The sequence below is a fragment of the Alosa alosa genome, chromosome 12 (assembly GCF_017589495.1).
Source record: "Alosa alosa isolate M-15738 ecotype Scorff River chromosome 12, AALO_Geno_1.1, whole genome shotgun sequence".
In the NCBI taxonomy this organism is placed as follows: Eukaryota; Metazoa; Chordata; class Actinopteri; order Clupeiformes; family Clupeidae; genus Alosa; species Alosa alosa.
This window is the reverse complement of record NC_063200.1, coordinates 32,850,680-32,878,144: the sequence shown is the minus strand read 5'-3', so window position 1 is coordinate 32,878,144 and position 27,465 is coordinate 32,850,680. Positions and strand designations below refer to the sequence as shown.

Here is a 27,465-nt window from a genome sequence, read left to right as displayed (position 1 = left end):
GTTGAGTGGCCACTCTTGAAACCAGATTGGTTTTGATCAAGAGGGTTGTTTCGTGAGAGGAATTCAGAGACCTGTTTGGAGACCACAGGTTCGATAGCTTTGGATATGAAGGGTAGAAGTGAGACAGGACGATAGTTCTCAACTTGAGCAGTGTTGAGAGAAGGTTTGTTTAGAAACTCAGGTGTTACCTGAGCCACTTTGAATGCTGTGGGAAATGTGCAAGAGGTTAACGATTCATTGATCATGTGTGATGGCTGGTGTGATGGTCGAGCTAATGGACTGAAGTAAGTTCCCTTTCGGTCGATTCACTCGGTACAACACAGATACTATGGGATATCACGCCCTCGCGTGGTCTGGCTGAAGACACCTCTATTCACGCCTGAAAGGCAAGGCGCGTGGTGACGTGGGAGGCTCCGCCCTCACGATATATAACCCCAGTCACCACCGTCGCTCCCCAGTTCAAGCTCTCTTCACCTCGCTTGGACGCCTCTATAGTGACACCGCCTGTGCCTGTCTAGCTTGCTAGCTGGTTACTATGTGTGTATAACAAGAACATTAGCATCTCTGAACGGTTTAACAGTCCATCAGTTCGGTTTGACAACAGCCTCTATTGGTGAGTCGACCGCTACTTCGGGCGCCGTTTGTGAAGGCTAATTGCGAGGTTCGAATAGTGCGTGTGTCTCGCCATGAGCTCACAAACTCCAACTTCAAGCTCCCCACCACAAGTGAGACCCTGTCCCCAGGGTTGCGGTTTTTCTCTTCATGAGAAAGACTACCATGAAGCCTGTCCGGTCTGCTTGGGAATAGTCCATGCCCAGTCGAGCTTTGACGCATCCTGATGCCTGTGCATTTTGCCGCCAGCTCAGACGTGCCACACTCGAACGGCGTGTGAAATTCGTCGAGAAGATTCTAGGACAGGCTACTGCCGCGCAGGACCCACTCCTCTCCCAGGCTGCTGAGCGCGGTCCTGAAGATGAGTTGGAACCCTCGCTCGGTGCTGCCACGAGCTGGGCGGATTAGATGGAGGAGCTGAGCGAGATGGAGCTAGCTCGTTCTCCTGTCCAGAAAACGCGAGCCCCCCGGGGCTGATGACAACGGCTATGTCCTGGACTTGGGCCTGGACGAGCATGGTCTGTCCGATGACGAGCATTCTGATCTGCCAGGCGCCCAAGGGTCTCCTCCGGCAAACGATGAGGGCGAAGTGGATAATTCCTTTTTCGCACTGTATCGTCGCGCAGCTCGGAAGCTGGAAGTAGAGTGGCCGCCCGCCCCCCCAGCACAGAGACCTACCAGGTTCGCCGGTTTCTTCTTGCCCCAGGCTCCGACAGTGGTGCGGCAATGCCTTCCCCTCTTCCCAGATTTCGTCATGGAGTTGACGTCCTCTTGGAGCAAGCCACTGTCTACACGCGCTTCAGTGCCAGGATTCACACAGTTTCTGGAGCACCTAGCCCCATCTCACAACCATGGGGTTGTGGGTCCGATGTCTCTTCCCTCAAAACACTGCCGCTTCTCTTTTACGTGCAGCTGGAGAAGAGCTATCGGGCCCAAGCGACGACGGCACGTGCTATGTCCTCCGTATCATTGCTGCAGACGTACCAGGCTATGTGCCTAGCCGAGCTAGCTAACATGCTACCTCCTGGTAGCCCGGCAACTGTTCTGCTTAACGAAATCTGTGTAGCCACGGACTACAGTCTGAGGATGTCTCGCTGCGCTGCAATGTCGTTGGGCAGGGCTATGGCAACTACCGTGGTGTCTCAACGCCACCTCTGGCTCACCTTGTCTGACATGCCGGATAGAGACAGGGCCACTCACTTGGACGAGCCCATCTCCGCTGAAGGACTGTTTGGGCAGTCGCTGGAATCTATTCAAGCTTCCTTTGAGCTTCGAAAGAGGCAGGCGGAGGCTTTGAGGAGCACACTGCTGCAAAGAGATGCCAGACCCAAAGGGCCACCGAGGGGCTTTTCGCGGCTGGCCACGACCGTGCAAACCGTAAAGAGGGCCGCCTTCGCTTCGCCTGCGCCTCCGAGACAGCCGGTAGCTGCGGCGCCGCATCAGTCAGCCTGGCCAAAACCTCCCGCGCCTGTCCCGCAGAGGGACACCGCGACGAGGAGGAGGAAGCCGAACTCGTCCTAGCGGCTTTAACCTCAAAAGGGCTGCCGATTTCGGGAGACAACGCAGCCTTTCTATCAGTGCCACTGAAGAGGTGTCACGAAAATATTTCTCAGGGCCCCAGTCCAAAGAGGACTCGTTCATCCCTCACACAGTCTCCCAAGCACTCCCACCCTCCCACACCACTTATGTTCCCAACCCAATGTTTGGGCGAAATAAAGATGTGTGTGTCTGTTTGTGCAACATTGCCTCGAATAAAAGATGCAGTTGTGTTTGTTCAAGCAAATCAAAACGAAAGCGAACCGATCAGTGTTTGCCCCCCTCTCTGTTCACGCAGGAGTGCCTCACAGAGTTTGCTACCTGTAGGTCGTCTTACTCTTCACTTGGCTCACTGGCGCGCATGTGCAATCTCGCCATGGGTCGAATCCACACTCTCGTTGGGCTATCGCCTACAATTCCGTCGCCACCCACCTCGATTCACGTCAGTCATTCAGACAACGTTGACAGGGGAAAGTGCAGAATTGAATTCGCTGCTGTTAAAGAAAGCTATATGTGTAGTCCCACAGGCTCAAGCACAATGTGGATGGTACAGTCGCTATTTTGTCATTCCGAAACGCAGCGGAGGTTTGCACCCAATATTAGATCTCAGGTCGCTAAACAAGCATTTGAGGGTGTACAAATTTCGAATGTTAACAGTACGCCAACTGCTGAACTTGGTGAAGCCGGGGCAATGGTTTACATCGATAGACCTGACCGACGCATTTCAACACGTGAAAGTTTCTCAGATTTGTGTTCCAGGGCACAGCCTACGAATACCTAGTACTCCCGTATGGGCTAGCCCTCTCGCCCAGGGTCTTCATGAAAGTGCTAGAAGCAGCCCTCGCCCATTTACGGGCTCAAGGCATACAAATTCTAGCCTATCTAGACGATATGGCCATAGTTGCTCATTCGGAACAGCAAGTGCCGGCGCTCCGCACACGCACTGCGCGTAGGGCACCAAGTGTCTGTGGGGGCCCCAAAAAATCTGGGTCGTGAAAAATCACCACAATAGGCTACTAGCATTAATAACAAATAAAATATGTCTAAAGCATGTTATATTCAAAAGCAATACAAAAGTAATAAAGGCCTAGACCAAATTAGTCGAGAAAAAGGTGAATCTCCTGTGCAGGCCTCTCTCCAGGCTCCCTCTGGTGCCCCCCTCCCCCACCTCCCAGTGGTCTGTTCGATTATTCCTCAATCCCAAATTTGGCAGACAGTAGACATGGCCTTGAAAAGGCACTAAGAGTCGGGGGCGGAAAAAAGGAAAAAGAAGAAAACAGTCTTCACTTGCCGTTAAGACAATGTTTTAAATAAATAAAAAAAAAGTTTTGTAGCCCTTGCGTGTATGCATGTCTATGCTTATGCCAGGTAATACTACTACCGTCAATACACTTTGTAACGTAAGCTCCTACTAGCCATGTTCATGTTCAAGTGTTAGGCCTATATTGCAAATGATTTGATGCTGGCGAGCTAGTAATTTTACGTTGTGGATATGGATATGGATTATTGAATGCAATTCAACAGTTTCCTTTAACGTTAGCAATCGGTGCATAAGACTAGCAATCCTTCCTAAGGTGACAGGTCCATCTGTTGGTGAAACTGCAATTAGAAAAAAAAACTAAGAAATTCTGAATGGTTTTTATTCCTTTGGTGGTGGTGGTGGTTGGTTGGGGTGTGTGTGTGTGTGTGTGTGTGTGTGTGTGAGGGGGGGGGGGGGGGGGGGGCACCACCAAGCATTTGTGCTTAGGGCACCCAAATGGCTAGCGCCGAACCTGGGAACAGCTGGCAGCCACACATACAGCCATGGTGCTGTCACACATTCAGACTGGGGTTTTCAGTGAATTACGAGAAGAGTTCTCTGACTCCTCGCCAGAAAATAGAATTCCTGGGTCTCAAGATATGCTCACTGTCAGGCTGGGCATTTCTAGCTGCTCACAGAAGGGAGGCCTTCCGCGAGTGCTTGGCTCAGTTTCGATTGGGACACAAACTTCGTTTTCAAACGTTTCTCAGACTCTTGGGCTTAATGGCCTCAATGATAGCAGTCATTTCCTCCCAGCCCTGCAGGGCCATCATGTTTTAGTCAGAACAGACAACTCAACAGTGGTGTCCTACATAAACAGACAGGGGGGAACACATTCACTCCCACTGCTGGAGCTCTCCCGGTCTCTTCTCCTGTGGAGCCAAGAGCACCTGCAGTCAGTCAGGGCGACTCACGTCCCGGGTTCTCTCAACCAGGGGGCAGATCTTCTGTCCAGAGGAGGCCCGCTTGTGGGAGAGTGGCGGTTACACCCCAAAGTAGTGTCACAGATCTGGGATCGGTTTGGCAGGGCCGACATCGATCTCTTCACATCCAAAGAAAACGCGCATTGTCCCCTATTCTTCTCAATGCGAGACTCCAGCGCCCCCCTCGGGGTGGACGCGCTGGCACACAGTTGGCTGACCGGCCTCCTTTACGCATTTCCCCCAGTGGAGTTAATTATGCCCACCTTGGAGAGAGTGCATCGGGACAGGTTGTCTCTGATCCTGGTGGCCCCCTGTTGGCCAGCGAAGCCATGGCATGCGGAGATAATCAGCCTCATGGTAGAGGAGCCGTGGCCCCTCCCGCTTCGCCGAGACCTCCTGTCACAGGCTGGGGGGGAGATACTTCATCCCCGACCAGAGTTGTGGCGCCTACAGGCCTACCGGCTGAGCGGTCTAGTCTAGTGGCCAGGGGCTTGCCCACAGATGTCATTGCCAATATCCAGAGCGCAAGAGCTTCCTCCACAAGAAATGTATATTCTTACAAGTGGCCTGCAATGAGCACTGGTGTCATGCTAAAGGTCTGGTGCCTTTTCAGTGTTCTATCTTGGATGTATTGACATACCTGCAGGTACTTTTTGATCAAGGGCTATCCTTCTCAACTTTAAAAGTTTACCTGTCTGCAATTTCTGCTTGCCACGTTGGTTTTGAGGGCGTGTCGCCGGGGGCGCACCCGCTAGCTATCCGTTTTATGAAGGGGGTACGGCGCCTGAGACCATTCACTAGGTCATCAGTGCCGTCACGGGACCTCCCTGTCGTTCTCGAGGCCTTATGTAGTTCCCTGTTTGAACCTTTGGACTCTGTGGACATTACATTTTTATCTTACAAGACAGCATTCCTGCTGGCTTTGGCTTCAGCAAAGCGTGTCTCAGATATTCATGCTCTTTCAGTACACCCCTCCTGTACTCAGTTTTCACCTGATGGCACTAAGGTTTGTCTATACCCCAACGCGGCTTATGTTCCCAAGGTTTTGCCTAGGTCATCTCAGTCTATGGCGATTGAGCTATCTGCCTTTTCACCTCCTCCGTTTGCCTCCGAGGAGCAAGAAAGACTGCATTTGTTATGCCCAGTGCGGGCATTGCGTGCATACATAACTCGTACACAAGGGTTTCGGTGATGTGACCAACTCTTTGTCTGCTTTGCTAATCCAGTGCAGGGCAAGGCGCTGTCTAAACAGCGGCTCTCTCACTGGATTGTGCAAGCCATTACACTGGCGTATGACGCCAAGGGCCTGTCTCTGCCGGAGGGGTTGCGTGCCCACTCAACTAGAGGTATGGCAACTTCATGGGCTGTGTTTAAGGGACTGTCTGTAGAGCTGTTTGCTCTGCAGCATCGTGGGCTTCCCCACATACTTTTATACGCTACTACCGCCTGGATGTTGTGGCCCCTTCAGTGGCCTCCTCAGTCCTTTCTTCTGCAGCTGGGCGTTGAGATTATCTAAGGCCTAGGCTGTGCAAGGGCGTGTATTTAGGTCCCATAGTATCTGTGTTGTACCGAGTGAATCGACCGAAAGGGAACGTTAAGTTATGCATATAACTACTGTTCCCTGAGGGAGAGGAACGAGGTACAACACTAGGTTTCCCCGCTCAGCTTCAGTTGCTCGGTGAAGAGTGCTGGGTTGAACTGGGGAGCAACAGTGGTGACTGGGGTTATATACCGTGAGGGCGGAGCCTCCCACGTCACCACGCGTCTTGCCTTTCAGGCGTGAATAGAGGTGTCTTCAGCCAGACCACGCGAGGGCGTGATATCCCATAGTATCTGTGTTGTACCTCGTTCCTCTCCCTCAGGGAACAGTAGTTATATGCATAATTTAACGTTTGTGGGTAGAGGGTCAAACAAGCTTGTTGTAGGACGGCTACATGTCAGGAGTCTAGATACCTCACTCACACCCTCACTCCGCAAATGTAGAAAATGAAGTGCCAGCAACCGTCAAAGGTTGTGGAATTGCAATATCTGGCTCGGTTTCATCCTGCAGAAACAAAGAGAGACATGTAGTAGGGCTGCTTTATGTCAAAGTGTTGGTGGTGCCCTTCAGCAGAAGACAGGTTGAGACTGGACTGGCCAAAGAATTGCCTACTGATCGCCACCACTTTGTAAAAGTGAGGCAAAAGTATCAACAGTAAGGCTGGTAGGAGGAGGTTGAGTAATGATTTGAAGGTCAAGAACATTTTCTGAGTGTCTGTAACACTGTTAATTTTGTCATTGTAAAAAGGCGTCTTATGGACCCTTTCAAGAGAGTTCCATTATCAGCATCATAGTTGGCCCCACAAGACTTCCTTTTTAACATTCCATATGTTATCTTAATGCAGAGGAAGTAGATTGGGGCCCAAATAGAACGTTCAAGCATTGTTTTTGTTTACCTTGTTGAAAGGGTCTATAAATATGTAAATGTACCATTTTAGCCCCATTAGTAGCACTGGAGTCAAGGGTAAGAAGGTAAACTGAAAGGATTCAAGTATTTGTACTGATATGTAGAAGGATTTTTATCCCTTTGGTCAACATCAAACTAAAACCATATGCAGAATGGCAGTACCAGATCGATATTTATAAGAAACCTATGAAGCCCAGAAGAGCTGTTTATTGTCAGGGACCAGAGAACTTTAATGAGGCACCATGGTGACCTGATTTCCATTTCCTTTCTGTCTGATTCTACGTTCATGCTCCCAAAAAAATGTAACACTTTCACAGGTCTTCAGGCACATAATTATTTGTAGATCTCCTAAGTTGAATCTCAATCCCCATTTGGCCTAATTTTGCCCCTGCACTCATTCATGTGGTGCTTTGTATCAACTCACTGGTGTAACATGGGCGGTTGCTCTGTATCTAACATGTGACTAATGAAAAGGTTTAAATCAGTCATTAGCATTGTCAGATTTCACTCATACAGAGGTGATGGAAAGATTAATATTTAAATAAGTTTTTGTTCAACATGTGAAAAGCTATCTGTCAGCTTTAATCAGTCATAACCAATAACATTGGCTATATTGATGGTCATATAATTGTATGTACATGAATATATAATGCATTATAACTGACCTTGGTAAAAACTACTGGTGGAAACATAGCAGTTACACAAAGAAAGACATGCTTCAAAGAGAGCAATAAACGGGGTCAAAGGCACTAATTGGGCAGAACCAGACAGAAGTTATTTCAAGTGTCAGCACATCATAAATTGTTCCCACAAGATTTTAACTCCAATGTGCCTCAAATTATACTATTAATATGGTCCATACACAGAGTTATGTTGTAGTTTGTAACCGTAGCCAGTAATGCAGTGCTATACCTCGCTCCCCCACACCTTAAGAGATGGGATAGCGACATCTCAGTCTCTGTTTCTGGGACGAGAGGTCATCTTGGAGTTATCTGGATGTATCCAGAAACATACCAGAATTTACCTGAGCATCAGTGGGAGAGAGTATAAATATAAAGGGGTTAGTTTGCATATAGCACAAGGCTACTGGTGATATGTGTGTAGATACACAGACAGCATATGATATCCTAGAGACAGGGAACATAATGGAAACACAAGTGCAGTGACCAGTAGCCTGAATAGGTATATGCATGACATAGCAAGTTGTAAGATTGTTGATAAAGAAAATAAATCTTTTGTGGAAAATTCATAGTATGGAACATCAACTTCTGCTAGCCGAATTAGGCTACATTATGTGCATAGAAATAAAAAGATATGTCATTATTATGGCATAGGATATGAGAAATGCATTAACCCATAACACAGATTTTCTTCCTGCTCCCTTGCTAATTATGTAAGCATATTGTACAATAAAAATAATGTGATATTTTTGCCAGTGATGGTTTGTGATTGAATGTTCCCTCAGAGTATGAGTATGTTGCCACGCCTATAACCAAAACTCATGCCTTGGTGGAGTTGAAGACCAGGAGCAGGAGGCCATTTGTGCCAGCCACGTTCTATGTCAAACTAGGGCCCCTAGTGTCAAATGCACAATATACACACAGATTCTCATACATTTTCCCTGCAGCCTCTGTAATACACAATGTTGATAAGCTCTCTGTCATGCAATGAAAGACCTCAGCCAGTAGACCATCCTACGTGAAATTCCCCATCATGTAGGTGCCCACGGGCAGCACTATTTGTCCTTATAATTTTTGGTTGGAGGGGCTGACAGGCACAATGTCCTTTAATACTGTAGCTGGGGGAAACTGCTGACACTGGCTCTTGTCCTGTGAATTCTGGGCTGACAGATTCTGCTGACACGAAGACCTGTCTTGAGTATTCCAACAAAGAAATTAAATGCCAACATTCCATTTCTTTACCCTGTTCAGTGCTTTTGCGTTGTTATTAGTATATTGAGGAGTGCTTTTAAAATAACCTTTGTCTAATAACCACTCTTTTCTGTTGCAATGATAGCCCAGTATTTGAAAGCACTGCCACATTTGCTAAAAGTACAGCTTTTGGCTGTTCAAATTTTAAGCTCAAATTATTTTGCCTTTATGATATTCAACATGCAATTGGTCTTCAAGTATGTCACAGATGATACTGCTTTATCAAGAGGGTCAACATGATTTACATAGGCTACTGTATATTGACAAATTTACAAATTGCATTGCATTGCATTATTACTTTTATAGACTGAATCCCAGTATCAACATCCATATCTTATTCAAGAAAGGGGACGAGGAAAAAAGTTAAGATAGGAAAGTGGTGGTGTAAGACATGCATTCCGTAAAATTTTATTTAAAATTCACATTTATGAATGGCTTGCCTGTGTTAACAGACTTCTCTATCTATGCATCACAACATTTTGAAGGGTTTCAAGGGGTTTGGGATGAAATTTAGCTTTGATAGCAAAACCCAAGTGATGTGAAAATCTGGGACACCCAATTCCTAAATGCATATAGCCATATATGTTGTCAAAGTTGCTTCATTGTAGATGAGTGTACAATTGTATGCAGAGGACTTCAGCTTGATGATGTCCCATTTGGTGAGTTCTCATTAAACAGCAGGAGAAAGATAGCCAAAGTGCATGTAAATGACATATCGGAACTCCCCCTATTACCGTCGGTCCCGTATTTCTTGCGTGTATGTGTCACTTAATATCCATTTCTATACAAACCAAGACGGTGGATTCCTAAAGAAGCGCAAACACCCACACCATAGCTAATACCTAAATTAGCTATGTACCAAAAATTATATTTTACTGTGACTCGAAGAGCTGTAAACAGTGTTGTAAGGCTGCGTGTACACATCCGCTTGGAGCTCCAGTGGAATTTTAATTTCATGACGAGAATTCTCGGTCTAACCGCTCATGTGCCGTTGAAACGGCGTAAATAGGCGACCCATCAGGCCAGCACTATAACTAAGCGTGGTAAACAAAATCGGATATTTCAGGCAGTAAATGCTCCCGTTAAGAACCAAACCAGATTTTGTTCAAATCTACACACCTATGGCTACTGTGTAAAAAAAATGTAAGGTTCATTTAGCAAATATTATTTTGAAGTGTTAAAAAATATTGTTGTTTTAGAATTTCCTAACAAAAGTGGTGATAATTGGGGGTGTTACGATATGGTTAGCCTGTATTTTGTGCTATTTAACAAAAACATTTTTTGTTGAATTTAACATATTTTTTCAGGAAAATTGTTTAACAGCTTATTGCTTTGACCAATTGATGCCATGTCTTCAAACACAACAAGAACACTAAAACACAAAAAATGACAATTTCTTCTTTCCTCCCTGAGCTCAGTTGTACTGAGGCCACCATTCTGGAGTTGACAGCAAAATGGATTAAAAGGAGGTCTGCTGATGGAATACATATCAAATCTGTGGCATGCAATTGTGGCTCCAGCATTTGCAAGGCTTATGACTTCTGCTGAGGCTTTGGATCAATCATGTCTCTTCTCCCTTTCCTTCGCTTCACAGGGCCCAGAGAGCTCTTGATCACCTGCTTTGTCTGAAGTGAGTCACCTTGCAAATATATGAATAGCAAATGTGGTGAATGTAATCTGCTGCCTCGCTGCTACATCCTCAGCATTTGCATACCTGCCAGCCCCTGTTGTTAACTGCTGCATCTCAAGCTCCCTGCTCCAAGAATCCGCAATGGTATGCATATATTTTTTGTCATCCTCCCTCCTCTCCCTTTTCCTCACACACACTGTCTCTCCACTGTCCCCCTTCAACAAATACCACCTTCTGTATCCCCCTCCCCATTGCTAAGATGTCAAGGCAGGTTCTGATTCCTTTTTTTGTCACCAGCAGGGTACGTGACAGGAGGAGCAGGTGGAATGCCGACTTAATGACACATCTCCAACTGCCCTGTTTGGGACCCCGCCCCAATCATTGATATTCCAATCCATTCAGTAGTCTAACCCTCGCACCCTAACCCCCAAACACACCCACTCAATCTCTGGACAGTAAGATCTCCTCGAATTTCTTGGGTCTGTTTTGATAATTACTGTACAGATGATTTTTAATGATGGAAACTTTGGTGGAAATTGTGTTTTGATATATTGACTTTTTATTAAATGCTACACACCTTCACATATTAGACACAATCAATAGCTTTGCACCCACAAGTGGAACAGATCAAATTTCTTGTTCAGGACTCGTATAGCCCGCCGATCATTCTTGAAAAATAATTCTAGACAGGATGATCAGAACCCTGAAGCACAGTCATAATGTGTACCCCCACACCCCATGGTAAAGATGTGTAAAAGGAGGTATAAAAAATCATCTTCTGAACTTATCTTGGTCTCACAATGAAAACACAAAACAAAACACAAAAACACATGTGTTACAATTATAGAAAAGTCAAGGGGTCAAAAAGACAAAAAGAGGTGCAATAAAGTATTGATTATGTTTACATTTGTGATTCCATATTTTTTCCTCAGGATTAAGTGATTCCATACATGATCTAAAATAATTGTCTTAAATTACTACAATTTATGTTAATTTTTTGGAGCTACAGTGTATGTTTCACAAAGCCAGAATGTTCCTCTGTTACAGAAAAATATTTTTTGAGGCACATCTGGGATTGTCTTTTTTTATAAAACAGCTGAATGAACATCCTCAAGAATGGTGATTCCATCATTTTTGCCAGGGGTTACAGTGCATACAGAAAGTATTCACAGCACTTCACTTTTTCCACATTTTGTTATGTTTCAGACTCATCTTAAAATGGATTCAATTCATTTTTTTCTCATCAATCTACACACAATACTCCAACATTCCACGAAAACAGGTGTTTGGAGTGTTTTGTAAATGTATAAATTTATCAAATAAAAGATTGAAATATTCCATTTACAAACAGTAAGTATTCAGAGCCTTTATTATAACGCTTGTAATTGAGCTCTGGTGCATCCTACTTCTATCAATGGTCCTTGAGATGTTTCTACAACTTGATTGGAGTCCACCTGTGCCTAAATTAATTCACTGGACATGGACAACCAACAGTCTTCCTAGATCTGACCACTCAGCCAAACTGAGTAATCCGGGACGAAGGACTTTGGTCAGACAGGTAACCAAGGACCCAATGGTTACTATGAATGAGATCCAGAGAGAAGCGTAAAGGTGGACAAACATCAGTGCATCACTCCACCAATCAGGCCTTTATGGTATAGGTGGGTCATTCTACAGAAAAGGTGGAATTTGGGTGCTGATAATCTGCTAAAATGTATTTCTTTAAACATACCTAAAACTTGTTTAATAGCATTAATTAACTAGTAAAATTGATGAATCCACAAAACGTAGAGCTTAAGTTATTTAAGGAAAGTAACACTAACAGTAACACCAATGACAATTTGGAGAAAAAAAATGATTTTGACCATGTCATCAGAAATATCAAAATCACTTAATTATTTAACATACGTATTATATGTACATACTTACTAAATGTATATATATATATTCTCACACCCACACTGCTATAAAATGAGTAACACCAATGACATCGTTAAAAGCTATGCTATTTTAATTTAAACAAATGATATAAGCCATCTCACAAACATTATGCCTTTGTACATTGTACTTCTTCAACTGACCTCATGACCCAAGGGAAAAAATAGTCTGTGTATTATTTCAAAATAAAAGGGTTTTGCGTAGAATAACACCAATGACGTAATTTTTGGAGACAACTAATTATTTCATATTATTCACATTAATAATGTATTTTTTTTACCATTTTAGTGTTCTATTGATTTTATGTGTAATTACAATGTAAGAAAAAAATATTTTTAAATGAAAAGTATACAGCTCAACGTTCATTATGATCAAAGTGACAGGGCAATATTCAGGACCAGGCATTTGAAATAAATAGTTAAAATAGTTGCAAGGTTACGGGGACGCTGGCGAGACACGCCGCTCCGTCTGGCATCATGTTTTTGTTTGTTTTTATGTAATGCTCGTAATTTTATGTAATGTCACGTTTGTTTTTTGTATTGATTTGTCTAGTTAAATGTTTTCTCTTTATTTACGTTATTTTTGATAGTTTTCGTGTTATTCTCTTAGTCCTTTTTACTGCTTTCAAGTCGGATGATGTTGTTAACGTCTGTCCATTGGGAGCTAGCTATGGCTAGCTTTTGCCCTGGGCCTCTTACATCCTTCCCATCCATCTGTGAGCCGGTGCGGCACTTCACTGTCTGGTGCAGGGGATTTCTCGGGACAGCAGCTGGAGCTACTCTGAGAAAGACCTGCTGAGGCCGCCGAGCTGTTTCTGACCAGTGAGCTGCCTGCCTGGAGTCTGGATTGAGCAGACTAGCTAACGTTAACGTTGAAGAACTCTGCATTACGGACCAACAAACGGTCGCTGTTAAAAGTCCACCGAGTTGCTGATCTACAAGATCGCCCATGACTTCGGACTGTTATGCTTCCAGTGATATCCAGACAAGGCCTAACGTTCACGTTCTCCAGACTGCCAGTGAGTGTAAAGAACTTTGTTGGCGTTGCATGCATCGGTTGTGGAGACACAGCTGTGCGTAGTTTCACGTGAGTCATCATTGCCCTTGGACATTTTCAGCTGGTTGGAAATTGGACTAATTTTATTTTTAATTTTTTTTATTTTATTTATTAATTTGTTTGTTGTCTGTCTTGTTAGCCTATGTGGAGCGCTTTGGGTTGCACTCTGTGCACGTTAAATGCGCTATACAAATAAAACTGACTTGACTAAAAATAAAAAAAGAACATTAATAAATAAACTATTATCATCTCAAGGGCAGTCTATATATATTACATATATAATATTATGTGATTATTGGATCAAATTAAATGGTTTAGGGGTCTGCAAAAGTAGGGGACAAGTATTCACCTTTTTTATAGAATGACACAAGGGGAATTTCACACAAGTGGCCAATCTACAACCAAGCTATTTACCGTCAAAAACAAAATCACTAACAAATCACAAATCACTAACAAGAACAGCCTTCAAGAGCATTTCACTGGGGTTATCAAGCAGGTACCTTCCTTCATAGGCTTTTCATTGATTTAGGCCCACTTTACCTCCAGAAGGCTCAACCATGGTGTCTGGCGTCCTCTACCAACAAGTACCGACAATGAACCAAACCAGACAACACAAAATCACCAACAAAGCAGCCTCTCTGCGCAACAAATAGGCTTCACTAGCAATAGCTTATGCTGCATTGAAGCGGAATCTACGCAAAGCTAGAAGCCTAATCGCCCAGAGAAAAGACCAAACCAGGAACAAACAACATCACCAAATAGGCACAACAAATAGACTTCACTAGCAAGTGCTTATGCCCCGTTGATGCGGGCTCTAAGCAAAGCTTGAATCCTTATCACCCGAGAAAAGAACCAAACCAGGAAAAGACATCACCACCACCAGAACAGCCATCAAGAGCATTTCACTGCATGGGGTTATCAAGCAGACACCTTCCTTCTACGGCATTTTGTTGATTTAGGCCCACAATCAGCAACATATCAACATGTATCAATATCAATAAGATAACGTCATTCCTCTTCATTGCTGTGGCCGTTTATGATCCTATCAGCAATATACTTAAACAATATGCAAGCTATTGATAAGGGCACCAACAACTACAACTACAAAACAACAAAGTCAATTCAGGCTGCAACATCAGGCGACCCCAAGTAGTCTGTAAGCGCCTCAGCCATTGGCTTCCTTTTTCAGATCCAGATCTGCCATAATTTCATGTATTAGTACTAGCATTGATTTTATTTTGATTTTTAAAGAATTAAAATATAAAAAGCGTATTATAAAAAATCTTATATTTTGACATGTATCTCACCACAGCAAGCTCATAGCTCTACGTGCATTTCATGTGTGTGTAGGGCAGACTGTCCTGAATCTGGCAATATCATTGCCACGGTGGAGGGATTCTCTGGGGCTGAGCCATTTACAGACATATGTGGTGTGCGCCTTACAGAAATAAATGCCATTTTTTTTATTTAGTGATTAAAAATGACCTTTCTGCGGTCCATATCTGGAACACAAACTGATCTGACCTGACTTAACCCGAGTTTACGTGTGTGTGGCTCTCTGCACTCATGATTCTCTACAACTTTTTACTGCGTTGCCATGAACAAAGTAAAGGCAAAAAAGGTGTTTCTTTGTCGAACAAATTGGAATGCAATGTGAGCCTTGAATTCAATGCCATGCAGGAATTTACTAGGATCTCAAAACCGGATTATGAACATTCTTTGCCATAGAGAAACACACAATAGCATTGGATTATAAACATGCTTTGTCACAAAAACAGACAAAAACGTGAGGTAAGTCAAGATATATGAAGTTATTATTTTGCTGTCACTTCGTCTGTTTTATAACCCAGAAGGATGTATGGTATCAAATGATAGCTCTGTGTCTCCTCTTTCATCTGACATGCGTGGCATATCTATCCGATCACAGGTCCGCGAATAATGTAATGTAATGGGTGCAGTTGTTTTTTGTACATGACGTTATTGTTTTGCAGTCACTTCGTCTGTTTTCATAAGGCAGAAGGATCGACAAACGAAAGTAATGGGTGCGCAGGTGAGCACAGGGACTGTAAATATGATGCAATTTGATTTAATTTCATGTTTTTTTTTAATCGTCATACTTTAACGTACAGACAAGTGCGTTGTCTCGTTGGAAAGCCACACTTCTGCTCTGTCACACAATAAAGGCTTCTCCCTGCTATTAACAGTTGCGGAGCAATTTAATAGAGAAGAAAGGGTGTGTTTTTTGACGCACTTTGCGTCAATCGGCTTCTAAGGGTTAAAATCTCACGTACCCCCTGGAGTGCCTTCACGTACCCCCAGGGGTACGCGTACCCCCATTTTAGAACCACTGCTTTGGGCCGTATTTAGGCCATAAAGGGGCCACATCATACACTGAGGGGCCAAGAACCGGTCAACATCCATACACAGAAAATCCCTTGTTCAGTGAGGCAGAGGCACGTTGTCTACGTGATATGCAGGACGCAGTATACCCAAAGTCCTTTTAGGCAAGTCCCTCCACTCGACGGCCATATTGCAACGCTTTTTGGGCACTCATCGGGCATCCTATTCGGCAGAAATGTGCGTGCGCAAGGCTTCACGACACCAATCTTGCTCCAGCGGCGTTCACAACACATGATTGGCATGATGTCTTCACAACACACCATATGATTGGCTCAATGTATTCACATCACACCACATGATTGGCTCAATGTATTCACATGTCGACGTTTTGCCGAGGAAGGGGTGGGATATGTTAAAAAACTTAAAAACATCACCGTCTCAGTATACCTACTTAAAACAGACAAGGATAGGTATTAATATTTGGGGTTGATCACAGTATACCCACTACAGCTAACTAGACTATTAAACAGGTTTTACTTTAACTATTTCCCCTTTAGTTGATAAGAGAAACCACTTTCACTGCCAGTTTGCATACATTAAAACACACACACACACACACACACACACACACACACACAGCATGTGAGCAACAACTACATCATATTTACACAATTTTTTCAACAACTTATTTGGAATGGTCTTTGAAGCCACCGTCTTGCTTCCAGTTAGAAAAGCCTGATTCTGATTTGAAGACTGACGATGGGTCATTTGAAAGCGAAAATTACGGAAGGGGTAGCAAAACACTAAAGATGGAATATTCCTACCATTTGAAGTATTTGTATCAGAAGTCATTGAGTGCCCTCTTCCTATTTCTGTGCTGCATCTTGTGGAATACCAGTTTAGGAGAGGTTGCACAGAACCATCTGCTCTAGAATGGGAAATGTCTGGAGAGAAGAAAATGAAACAAGTTTGAGTAACTTAATTGTTATTAACTTTCATAACCCACTGTCAACCTGGCGTTTCTAAAATGAATGACAAAATATGCTCACTGTAGTGGCAATAGGAAATAGCATCATACCATTAGGAGCAGCTATGCTTGGTGACTGGTGGTTCTGAAGACTGTGGGTTGAAGTCACCAGCTCCTGCGCCATCCCAGTCTGTAGGTGAAACACAAATGCGTGTTTCACAAAATCCATGCTTGTATTCAGCATGTCGTCTGGCAACTACAAAAACGTAGCTTTAGCTATTAGGCATGTATTCTCATGTTCATGTTAGCAGCTGCCAAACGTTTTCCTCAAGCAAAAAAAAATCGAACGTTACTTGGTAACGTGGTGGTACGTTACTTGGTAAGGCGCACTAGCGCAATATTATTAATTTCGGACCCCAAACAAACAGGATGTCCATTTCTCTGCATTTCATATAACACCATTTCAAACACTTCATACATTAGCCTACCTTTCCATACATAAAATCTATCAGCATGCTAACAAACATTCAAACCTCAACTCAAGTAACCTAACGTTAAGTTAATGTTAACAGTTCACTGACTAAGTCAGTTAACAGTTCACTGCAAGCTTGCTGCTGCTTCGTAATTTAATTGACAAACTTAACATATTGTGACAGCAACAAATATAATCACATCACATAATGATGATAACCAACATAGAGATTTGTGACTCACCAAGAAACTTTTGTGGAGGATGAAACGCTGTCATCGGTTCTTCACGTTAGAATTCTAGCTGATACTTTTGTTAGCCAAATGTATCGTTTCTTCACATTAGCAGAGACATTTCTGGTTAGCCAAATGTATTCTTTCTTTTACAGTTCACTGTGTGCTTTAGCTTTCAAGCTTCATAGGTGCATTACTGCCACCAGTTGTTTGGGAATGGAATTGCATCTCTGATCGTCGTTCTCAACAAGTTTGACACTTATTGATGATTGACGGTACAGGGGCCAGTCAGGCGCCAATGAGATTTCAGATGGGGCCCGGGCCCCTGTGGCCCCGCCCCTAGAACCGCCCCTGCGCTAGCTGTCTGTGTCCTGAATACACTGTAAAAAAACGTGATCTCTGTGGACAGCCCAGGCTCCAAAAATGGCAACAAAACCTGGGAAAACCTAGCTCATAAAAACATAACAAACTGTTCCAGCAAATCACAGACGAGATGCGCTTTTAGGAGAGTTTCAATTGCACGGGAGCAGCACAGGAGGGAGGGGGAGGAAGTAGCGAGCTAGCTCTCTGTTTTGTTTGAAAGTCAACAGAAGTGACGTTGCCCAGCATCGCTTAGAGCACCTTTAAGGTAATCAAATTAAGCTATAAAGTAATTGAGATTGCACTGAAAGAGAAAGGGTTAATTTCAAGTAATTTTATTAATGTTAAATTTAAAATATGTATCAGGGCTTAAATTTCACTGCGGGATTGCGGGTATTGCGCATAATTTGTTCAAGTCCCGCAACTCTAGCCATCATAATGCGAGAAATTCCCGCATACACTTTTACAGCCTGTCTGATGACGTTAATATAGCCTAATCATTAAGTGGCGTGAATGCGGTGCTATTGACCGGACTGATCAACTACCGAGTTGAATTGAACATAGCCTCATGCAGACGCACACACACACGGAGAGAGAGAGAGAGAGAGAGAGAGACAGAGAGAGAGAGAGAGAGAACCACTTTGCGCTTACGCAAATAGGCTACGCTACCATGGCAAACTTTTACATCTGGAAAGAGCTCCTTGGTAACTATCCTGCTAGCTCAGGTCACGTCAACACTTGATCCCAGAAAGATTGTCTTCGACATGTTAGTTTTTTGAACATTTATTGTATCTAATGACATAGAAAACATAATGATTTGCATACACATACCGCACTATACACAACTTTTATTCACTAGCGACTACAACCTAAAACCGTCAGGTTGAAGGGGGGCTAATTACTCCATAGAATTACTCTCAGGTATTTTCTTAAAGTGACAGGCACTGAATTACACCTACTCATCACCAATGTGCACTCAATTGGACCTACACACCACATTAAAGATATGCCTAAGTGTTATAGGTTAAACGTCAATATGAGGCATTCAAATTACTAAATATGTTTAGCTACTATAGTAATTACTAGTAAAATGCTATACTTTAAAAAATGCATTATTAAATAAATACACTCTATATGAATTCAAAAATATATGATAGAAACATATCACATAAGCTATCATTTTCAGTGTGTGTTTGTGTGTGTGGAGAGAGTCAAGCAGAATCTAGGATGTCCACTGTTGTGAATGATCCCATTACAGTATATATTACTGATGACGTCAGGGTGGTGGGGGCCCCAAAATCAAACACTTTTTTTTTTAAAAGTATCGAAGTATTGAAATCGCAATTCTTGACTTGGTATCAGAATCGACCCCCCCCCCCAAATTGTGTAAATCCCCCCTACATGAATAACCTAAGGGGGGAATTCCCCCCCATTTTGAAAAATGAATTTTAAGCCCTGTGTATCACAATCATTAAAATGTGGGTGCAAAAAAAAAAGACACAGGAATACATGAACAACTCAAATGCATCAAAATAGAAAAGAATGGCAACGAGCACTCGAAGATCAGTCTTGCATCTAGACAAACAGTAAAAGAAAGACAAACGCACACTGACCCCCTGAGGAAAACTCCAATTGACCTCCACGATGAAAAAAAACCAACACTGGTACATCAATCACTTGAACGAACGAACACAGACAATCAACCAACTAACCAACCAATCAACCAACCAACCAAACAAACAAACAAGCAAACAGAAAAGCACAACTGTTACACCAAGACAACCGCCTAGGCTAGGTGCCTCAATATAACAAACAGTTACATAAAACACCAAACAAACACATGGAGCAGACAAACAGGATCAATGAACACAAAACATAAGCACCAGCAAAACAGCAGTGGCTTTCGAGTAAGGCCTCTTATAAATGTTGCGATTTCCACCTACAGTGTTGTCAGCGAGCTGAGCATTAGTCTCCAGAGGTGCTGCACAATAGCCCCGTGAACCCACTCCTACTTCCATGACTTGTGATTTACAAGCAACGTCTGAGATACAGTACTATACCCCGCAAACCATCCTTAGCCCCACACAAATGGGACAGATGCACAGAGTGAATTCTTTAACCCTTGCAGAGTTACCAAAGACGAGATACTCCGATGCCACATGGCAGCCCAAACGCGACACGGCAAACAACTCCCAATTCAACACAGGTGCAAGGATTATATAGAGCCAAAGTGATTAGTAGTACAATTCCGCTGTACAGGGGGTGTTATCCAAACATACGCAGCTTTCACCTTCCCCGGCTACACTTGCTTCACTTGAGATACCACTGTTGAACGTCTAGTTTGCTCTTCATGTTCGCAAAAAAAAAAGCTGGTCACCATCCCTCTCTTCTCCTGTGCTGTGGACTTGCCCCACGCTTGCCAACTGGTACCAAGTCCAAGCCCCACTCTTCCATTCTGCACCTCCCCAACAATATCCCGATGTTGCAGTGCACCTTGAGCATGATTCACTACTTCCCATGTTCCCATAGCCTGTATATAGCCTAGGCCCTAGACTAGGCTGTATACACATGTGATAAACCAGGTGAATAAAATATAACAGTATGGGTTTCCAGTGCCAGATGTTCTGTAGGCCAGGGCTCCCCAACCTTTTATGTACCATGGACCGGTTTGATTCCTAATTTTTGTCACGGACCGGGGGGGTTGGGGGTTTCATGTTCCATATGTGTTGTGCATGCATTACTTGAAAAGAACTAGCTCCAGTTATGTATGAACAGTGAAGGTAACGATCTCTTGTGAAAAACATGAACTTGAAGAAGTGAAAATTGAACAATAAGAACTATGAATATTGAACAACTTGAAGCTACATCTATAAGTGTGAACATGCTTAACAAAATATGGGAACAAAACATGGGAACTAAACCTTCATTACGAATATAATCAGTGGGAGCCCTGCTTGTTTCCTGCAACAAGAAGCTTCCATCTGGGGGTGATGGAAGACAGTGACACCCTCAGTGTGTTTGAAATGTCCAGTCGATTGCGCAATTTGTCTAGTTGCAGTCATTGCCGAAAACCCGCCTCGCGATAGATACGTGGTGGGAAACGTTTTCCAGCGCTTTTACGGCTATCTCGATATTCTGCTTTGTTTTGATCCAAAACCTGCCAGAGAGGTTTCCTTTATACACACTCTTAAGACCACCGTCATTTGCGATTTCGATCAACTGCTCTTCCTCCTGCGCTGACAAGTTAGGACTATTCGGGATATTGACAAATGGGTTGCAGACCCACTCATTGGTTTGCCGTGGATCTTTGAAGGATGGGAAGTAACGCCAAACTCATTTGAGAGCGCAACAAGGTGATCGCAAGCACCAGCTGCGAGAGAAAGGGCCCTGCCTCAGTCTCTCCCAAAACCCCCACTACTTTTGGAACATATCAAATACACCCGGTCCACTCGTCGTCCCTACAAATCAAGCTTGGCTTTAAATGCAGCGACTTTATCTGCCAGTTTAAAGACAGTCGTCATTCTCCCCTGGAGTGACAGGTTGAGGTCATTAAGCAACCTGAATATGTCACACAGGTAAGCGAAGTTTTGACACCCAGTCCTCATCACTAAAATGTGCAGCTAACGGTGACTTTTTTCTGTAAGAAATCTCTGCAGCGGCTCTCGCGAACTCAAACACTCTGGCCAGTGACCTGCTAAAGATGCTTGTTTTTGTTGCTCATTCTAGCAGTTTAGCTAACCGTGTGACACTACCGCTCGCCAAGAACTGATCAAGTGAAGTGAGCTGACCTGAGGCTGCGCAGCGCCAAGGCAATATGTAAAAAGTGTTGAAGGCGGGACAGACAGACGAAGAAAATAGACCTTGCAAAATGCAAAAATGCGTGCAATCAAACAACTGCATATAGGCCTATGCCATGTAAAAACGTGACATTATTGCGAATTAAATTTAGTTTAGTTTGCATGCATTTTTTTTTAAACTCATGTCATAGGCTACGGCCCGGTTAGGAATGTCCTGCGGCCCGGTGGTTGGGGACCGCTGCTGTAGGCTATCTATCTATCTATCTATCTATCTATCTCATGCATCAGTCAGGAGCCATAGCCAATGAAAAATACACAAATTTTAGTTTGTCACAATTGTTTTGATATCGATAATAAGTCAATAATATTGATACTTTCTTGATTTGATTTGGGAGCCCCCCACCACACCAGTGGAGATCATAGACATTACACGACATAGACTCCCCCAAACACACTCAGTAAAAAGGTGGCTTCATGTTTTCAAGTAGTCAGGTACTTCAAACCTAGTGAGCACATTAAATCAATCACTCTGGACATTCTTAGTACTGTCAGAAAATTCATTACACACAAATAACTTTGAAACAGTTTGAAATTAATGTATGATACATTACTTTAATGCTCTACTTATTCAGCTTGCTGTGTTCATCTTGTGTTGCAGCTGAAGCCCCATGTATGATTATAATGACCTCTATTTGTGAGTAGCAAACCTATCCCAGAGTTGCAAACCTGGTTATAGACATGCAAGACAATACAACAGAAGAGGACATAATCTCTTAAAATGTCAAGTGAGTGCCATTATAACTGTTTCTTTTTCAGTGGATATGAGATTGAGAAAAAGAGATGCGGGGCCTAAAAGAGAGACAAAAGGAAAAACGAGAGGTCACATAAGCGACAAAAGAAGGGAGGAAGCAGTGTTGTTATTGACAGGCTCCCCTGTGGCTTGGGTGATGGAACCAATATCTCACATCTGGCCATGAGCTATCATTATCTTTGACTTCCCACACTGATGAATCTTCTCTGGTCTTGGTTGAGGAGAGGGGAGTATTTAATGGGCCCTCTCAGCCATGGCTGGCTTGACAGAAGCCTCTTACAAACCCATTTAAGCAGGGTCTATGGATTTCATGGCTCCCCAGGCGCTTTCTCCTATTTCAATAAGGTAAAGTCCAAGGCTTTATCCATCCGTCAATAAAAGAGGGCAAGAGTAGATGCAGTGGCCCCCTCCCCCTTTATACTGGGACATTGGTGGCCACAGCAGTGTACCACTGATCACGTGTGTCCTCAGCACACTCAGAGCTTCTCTCCTGCTTCTTTCCTGGTTACTTCAAAATACTTCCTCTTCACTCTGGTTCATACTGTAGTGTAAAAACGATTAAAAATTACACACCTTACTATAGGCAATAGACCTACATTTTTACAAGAGAAAATTGCTTACTTGTGCCTGGCTGTTTTAGCCCGATTTTTGTTTTTGTACATCATCATGTACTCAATAAAGATCCAACATCATTTATCAGTAATGAAATTCTTCAGACTCACAGCAAGCTAAACTTTACAGAGTAAGTAAGTAGTAGTAAAAATAATGTTAAACAATAATTAAGTAACCCTAAGATGATATTGTGTGTGGGAACGATGATGACATCTTAATTCTCATGGCTTTCATGTGGGTGCCCACATCAATTGCAGGGGGGAGGCAGACATGCGCACGCACATAGATATACGCACTTACACAAACACACACAAATGCACCCATACATACATATACACACACAGAAATGCACACACATGCATAGACACACACACACTCACACATACACTGGCACTCATACTGGTGCATGCACTTACACACACAGGCACACTGGCAGTGCACACAGGTTTGTACAGACACAAACACACATACATTGGCACATGCATCAAGCATGCACACAAACACACACACACACACACAGGCACATTGGCAGTGCACACAGTACAGACACAAACATACATACAATGGCACACAAAAATGCACGCTCGATGGTGTTTTATGCCCCCAACGTCGTCTTTCAGCCTGTAGGGGCCCATCGGCCTTTAGATGGTCAAGTCAAGTCAAGTCAAGTCAAGTCAAGTTTATTTATATAGCACATTTCATACACAGAGGTCATTCAATGTGCTTTACATAAACAAAACCAAACAATAATAACAAATAAAAGCATAGAAGGGCAATATAGTCAAAGAATAGTTAAAAGGTAAAGATCATAATAAAAAGAAAACAAAACACAAGGTAAAATAATTTAAAAATAAAGAATAATTAATAAGCAAAAACAAAGGCAAAAGTAGTAAAAAAGTAATAAAAGACAAGGTAGAATAATTATCAAGGCAGATTCAGAATTTGTAACTCGGTGCAGTTAGCAGAAAGCATCTAAGAACAGTTTGGTCTTAAGTCTAGATTTAGAACTGGCTACAGTTGGGGCCTTTTTGATGTCATCCGAAAGTTGGTTCCAGAGCTGAGCCGCATAGCAGCTAAAAGCTGCTTCACCATGTTTAGTTCTAACAGTAGGTTTTACTAACAGGTTTTTCTCCTGGGACCTGAGAGGACGAGAAGGTGTGTACTGCTTAAGCATGTCTGACAGGTATTTAGGTCCTGCTCCATTTACTGATTTATAAACAAGCAATAATGCTTTAAAGTCGATTCTGTGACTTACTGGAAGCCAGTGCAAGGAATTAAGAATTGGAGTAATGTGGTCAGTTGTTTTAGTTTTTGTTAGAATCCTAGCTGCTGCTTTTTGTATCACCTGAAGCTGTTTAATAGTCTTTTTTAGAAGGCCTGTGAACAGTCCATTGCAGTAATCAACCTTGCTGGAGATAAATGCATGAATGAGTTTTTCTAAAGGCCTTTTCACACAGAGATCACGCTAAATTTGCGGGAAGAGGGGACGTCTTTTTGCCGTCTTTTTGTGTCTGAAAGCGAGGTGAAAATTGGCCGGCCTGCTGATCTGCTTGATTTTGTTTTGTTACTTTCAGAGTGATCTATGCCCTATTAACCTGACTACACTTTTTTTTTAGTTATCCAAAAAAAGACATTTGTCCTAGCCTACTTACAAAGATCACTGACCTAATGATAGCCAATGCCGTCACTCTCTTCCATGCAAACTTCGCTATGTATTTGGCAAATTACTTGGCAAGATAAAGCAATCAATATTATTACACCAAGAACACCAACACAAAATCTAAAATTACTGAAAACTAAATGAACTGAAACCGATCATCAGTTGGAGCAAAAACTCCTACTGTAGGCTACTATACAGACGCTATACTGTCCCACGACCACGCTCGTGCCACACTCGCCTTGTGCCACTGTCCCGTTTGGAACAGTGATAGTGGCACAGGACAGGACTGGGCTGGGCTGGGCTGGCAAGGGACACAAGAGCCACGCACCAGTAACAACAATAACTTATAATAGTCTAGGTTTTGCTCCTACTGCTTCCCCTGAAATTCATAACTGAAATCCCCTCGTTCACGAGTCGTGGACACTAGCCTACTTCATGTCATGTTCAGCCCCCGGTTCAGTTCATAACGCCATAAAACTCGCCATCTAGCAAGCTAATCTATATCAGGTTTAAAGACAATAATCACAGTAATTTCCTCCATTTTTCACCTGAAGAGCGTTAATCACAAACCCATTGATAACCAGCACATCTGAATATAGAGTTATCATGCTGTATGAAATGTATTTTATCAATATAAAGTTCGTGTTCCCCCTCATAGCATGTCTAACGTTAACACTATGTATGTGAATGAGCTGACTAGCTAACGTAAGCTAGTAAGCTAACGCAATCAGGTTTGAAAAATATAGCATTATAAACATAATAAAAACCTGTTGACAACCAACCTATCATCTAAAGTTGCCCTACTACAATAGGCTAGCCAAATGTGCTTTTGGCTTTAAAATTTCGGTCAACATTTAAGCAATAAATATCAGTTAAACAAGCAGCACAAAAACCTCAAAGAACAATACCAGTATCTACTAGTGCAGTTGGTATAGGAAATGCATATGCCAATTGAAAAAACGTTGTACCTTCGGCTACTTACCACTGACAATATCAGGCAGAAAGCAATGGAAGTGAATGGGGCTAAAGCCGTGAATGTTAGGAACTTTTGAGCTCTGCATAACGCCGAAGTAGCCTGGAAAAAGCGCCGCCATTGCTTCCTATGGAAGTCTATGGGAGTGTCGCCACTCTGTTTTTCTACCGCTCTGCGTATGCCTAGTGCTTGTCATGAAAAGAAAACAGCAGCTTAATATTTTTCAGGTGTTTAACAGTAGGCCTAGGCGCACTGTTAGCAGTTATGCCGAAGGCAGTGAGATTATTAGGCATTGCATCCTGTCACTCAACATCGCAGTTCGGGTTGATAAGATTCAGTTAATGCGAGTATGGATCGTCTCAAAGTTTGTGACAACCAAACAGCAGTGTAGGCAAAGCCTAATTGTTAGGTTACCATAGCTGTCTTTTCTCTAGGCCTGGGCCTATCGGAAATCGCGACATAAGCACATTGGTTTCTTTTTTCTTTTCTTTCTTGTTCGCGTGTTGGGTAGTGAAGCGATAATGCATTTAAAGCAGCACATCATGTGAGCCAGAGCCGATATGGCCAACTGCTAGCCTAGAAATCTAGACGCGCCCCTAGCGGCAGCGAATTACATTTGCTGCCAGGGCTAGTCTAGCAACTCTCCGTTGGCTTGTGAGCTCCAGAAATCGAAACTTAATCAGGCCAATGAAATCGTGTATAGAGTCTATCTATGGGCTTAACATAATGATTGATGGCAGAGTTGCAACGGTTTGGCTTGAATTCCCTGCTACTTGAAAACAAATAAGATGAATGTTGCTGCTGGAGAACAGTGTGACACGAGTTAAGCTTTTATTAAGTTGGCAAACGTTTGAACTAGCCAACTAGCTCCACTGGTGGGAAACGCATGGGACTCATAGCGCTGCCGCTGTCCTATTGCGTGCAGAGGGAATTTGAAAGACAACTGATTATCCCGCCCCTCGGACTGAGCACTGCGAACGGTGAGTGTCCAGACACTACATTTTAATGTGGGTCTGGCTCGTCAGGCTAGCCAACTGCTGCTCTGTAAAGGTATTTTTGTCCCACCCAAAATTGCTGAACTAGCCCTTTGCAGACGGCCCATTCTAATTTCGGTACCCCAGTACCGATGACGTTCAGTCTAATAACTCGGCCATACCCCAACCAATTTTATCACTGAAAACTTCCTCAAAAACGTCACATCATAGGCTTTCTGGCGATATGATTGGTTAAGGGATTTGTGGCGCGAATTTCTTTTACTACACGGAAGGAAAAAATCAAGAGTTGACGTCTCCCTCCACTAGAGGAAAAACAGAAGGAAGCACTATGCATCGTTGATCTTGACGTCGTCTAAAGGAGAAACTACTGGATCATCTGAGGTAAAAACAAGTCTTTTTATGTTATTATTACTTGTTATCCATGTTATTACTTCAAAATCGTTTTTAAAAGTTATTTTTGCTGGTAATTACACCTTGTATGCATGGCGTGAATATAATGCGTGTGTGTGTTCACTTCAGCTGATGACAGCTGGTATTTTAGCACACCGTAATCTTTACTAAACTCATCATTTTCAGTCATTTTTGGGGGCTACTATATGTCAACCAAGATTACAGACCTACTAAGACTGAAACTTTAACGATTTGTTCTATTTTGAACGATGTTGCTTGCTTGTCATCTGATAGAAAACTAGCTAAGTTAGGTAACGTTAGCATCAGGAGAGGCTGCAACATGTCCTTGACGCCAGAAGTCGCGATAAAGTTCACTCCCGTGCTTCATGACTGCCAACTTTATGTCAAGTACACCTAATCGGTATTTTATTGTCAAATAAACCTTTCATTCCTTCGTAATATGTATAGCACAATTTACAGTTGTTT

General features: G+C 43.1%; 1 protein-coding gene across 1 annotated transcript; it reads left to right on the top strand.

Moving 5' to 3' along the window:
- Window positions 1–1,338: 1,338 nt before the first annotated feature.
- Window positions 1,339–4,851, top strand: LOC125304204. The gene is given in 4 exon segments (XM_048258266.1): window positions 1,339–2,054; window positions 2,447–2,881; window positions 2,883–3,069; window positions 4,159–4,851. Coding segments are annotated over 4 exon segments (2,031 nt in total).
- The last annotated feature ends 22,614 nt before the right edge of the window (window positions 4,852–27,465 follow it).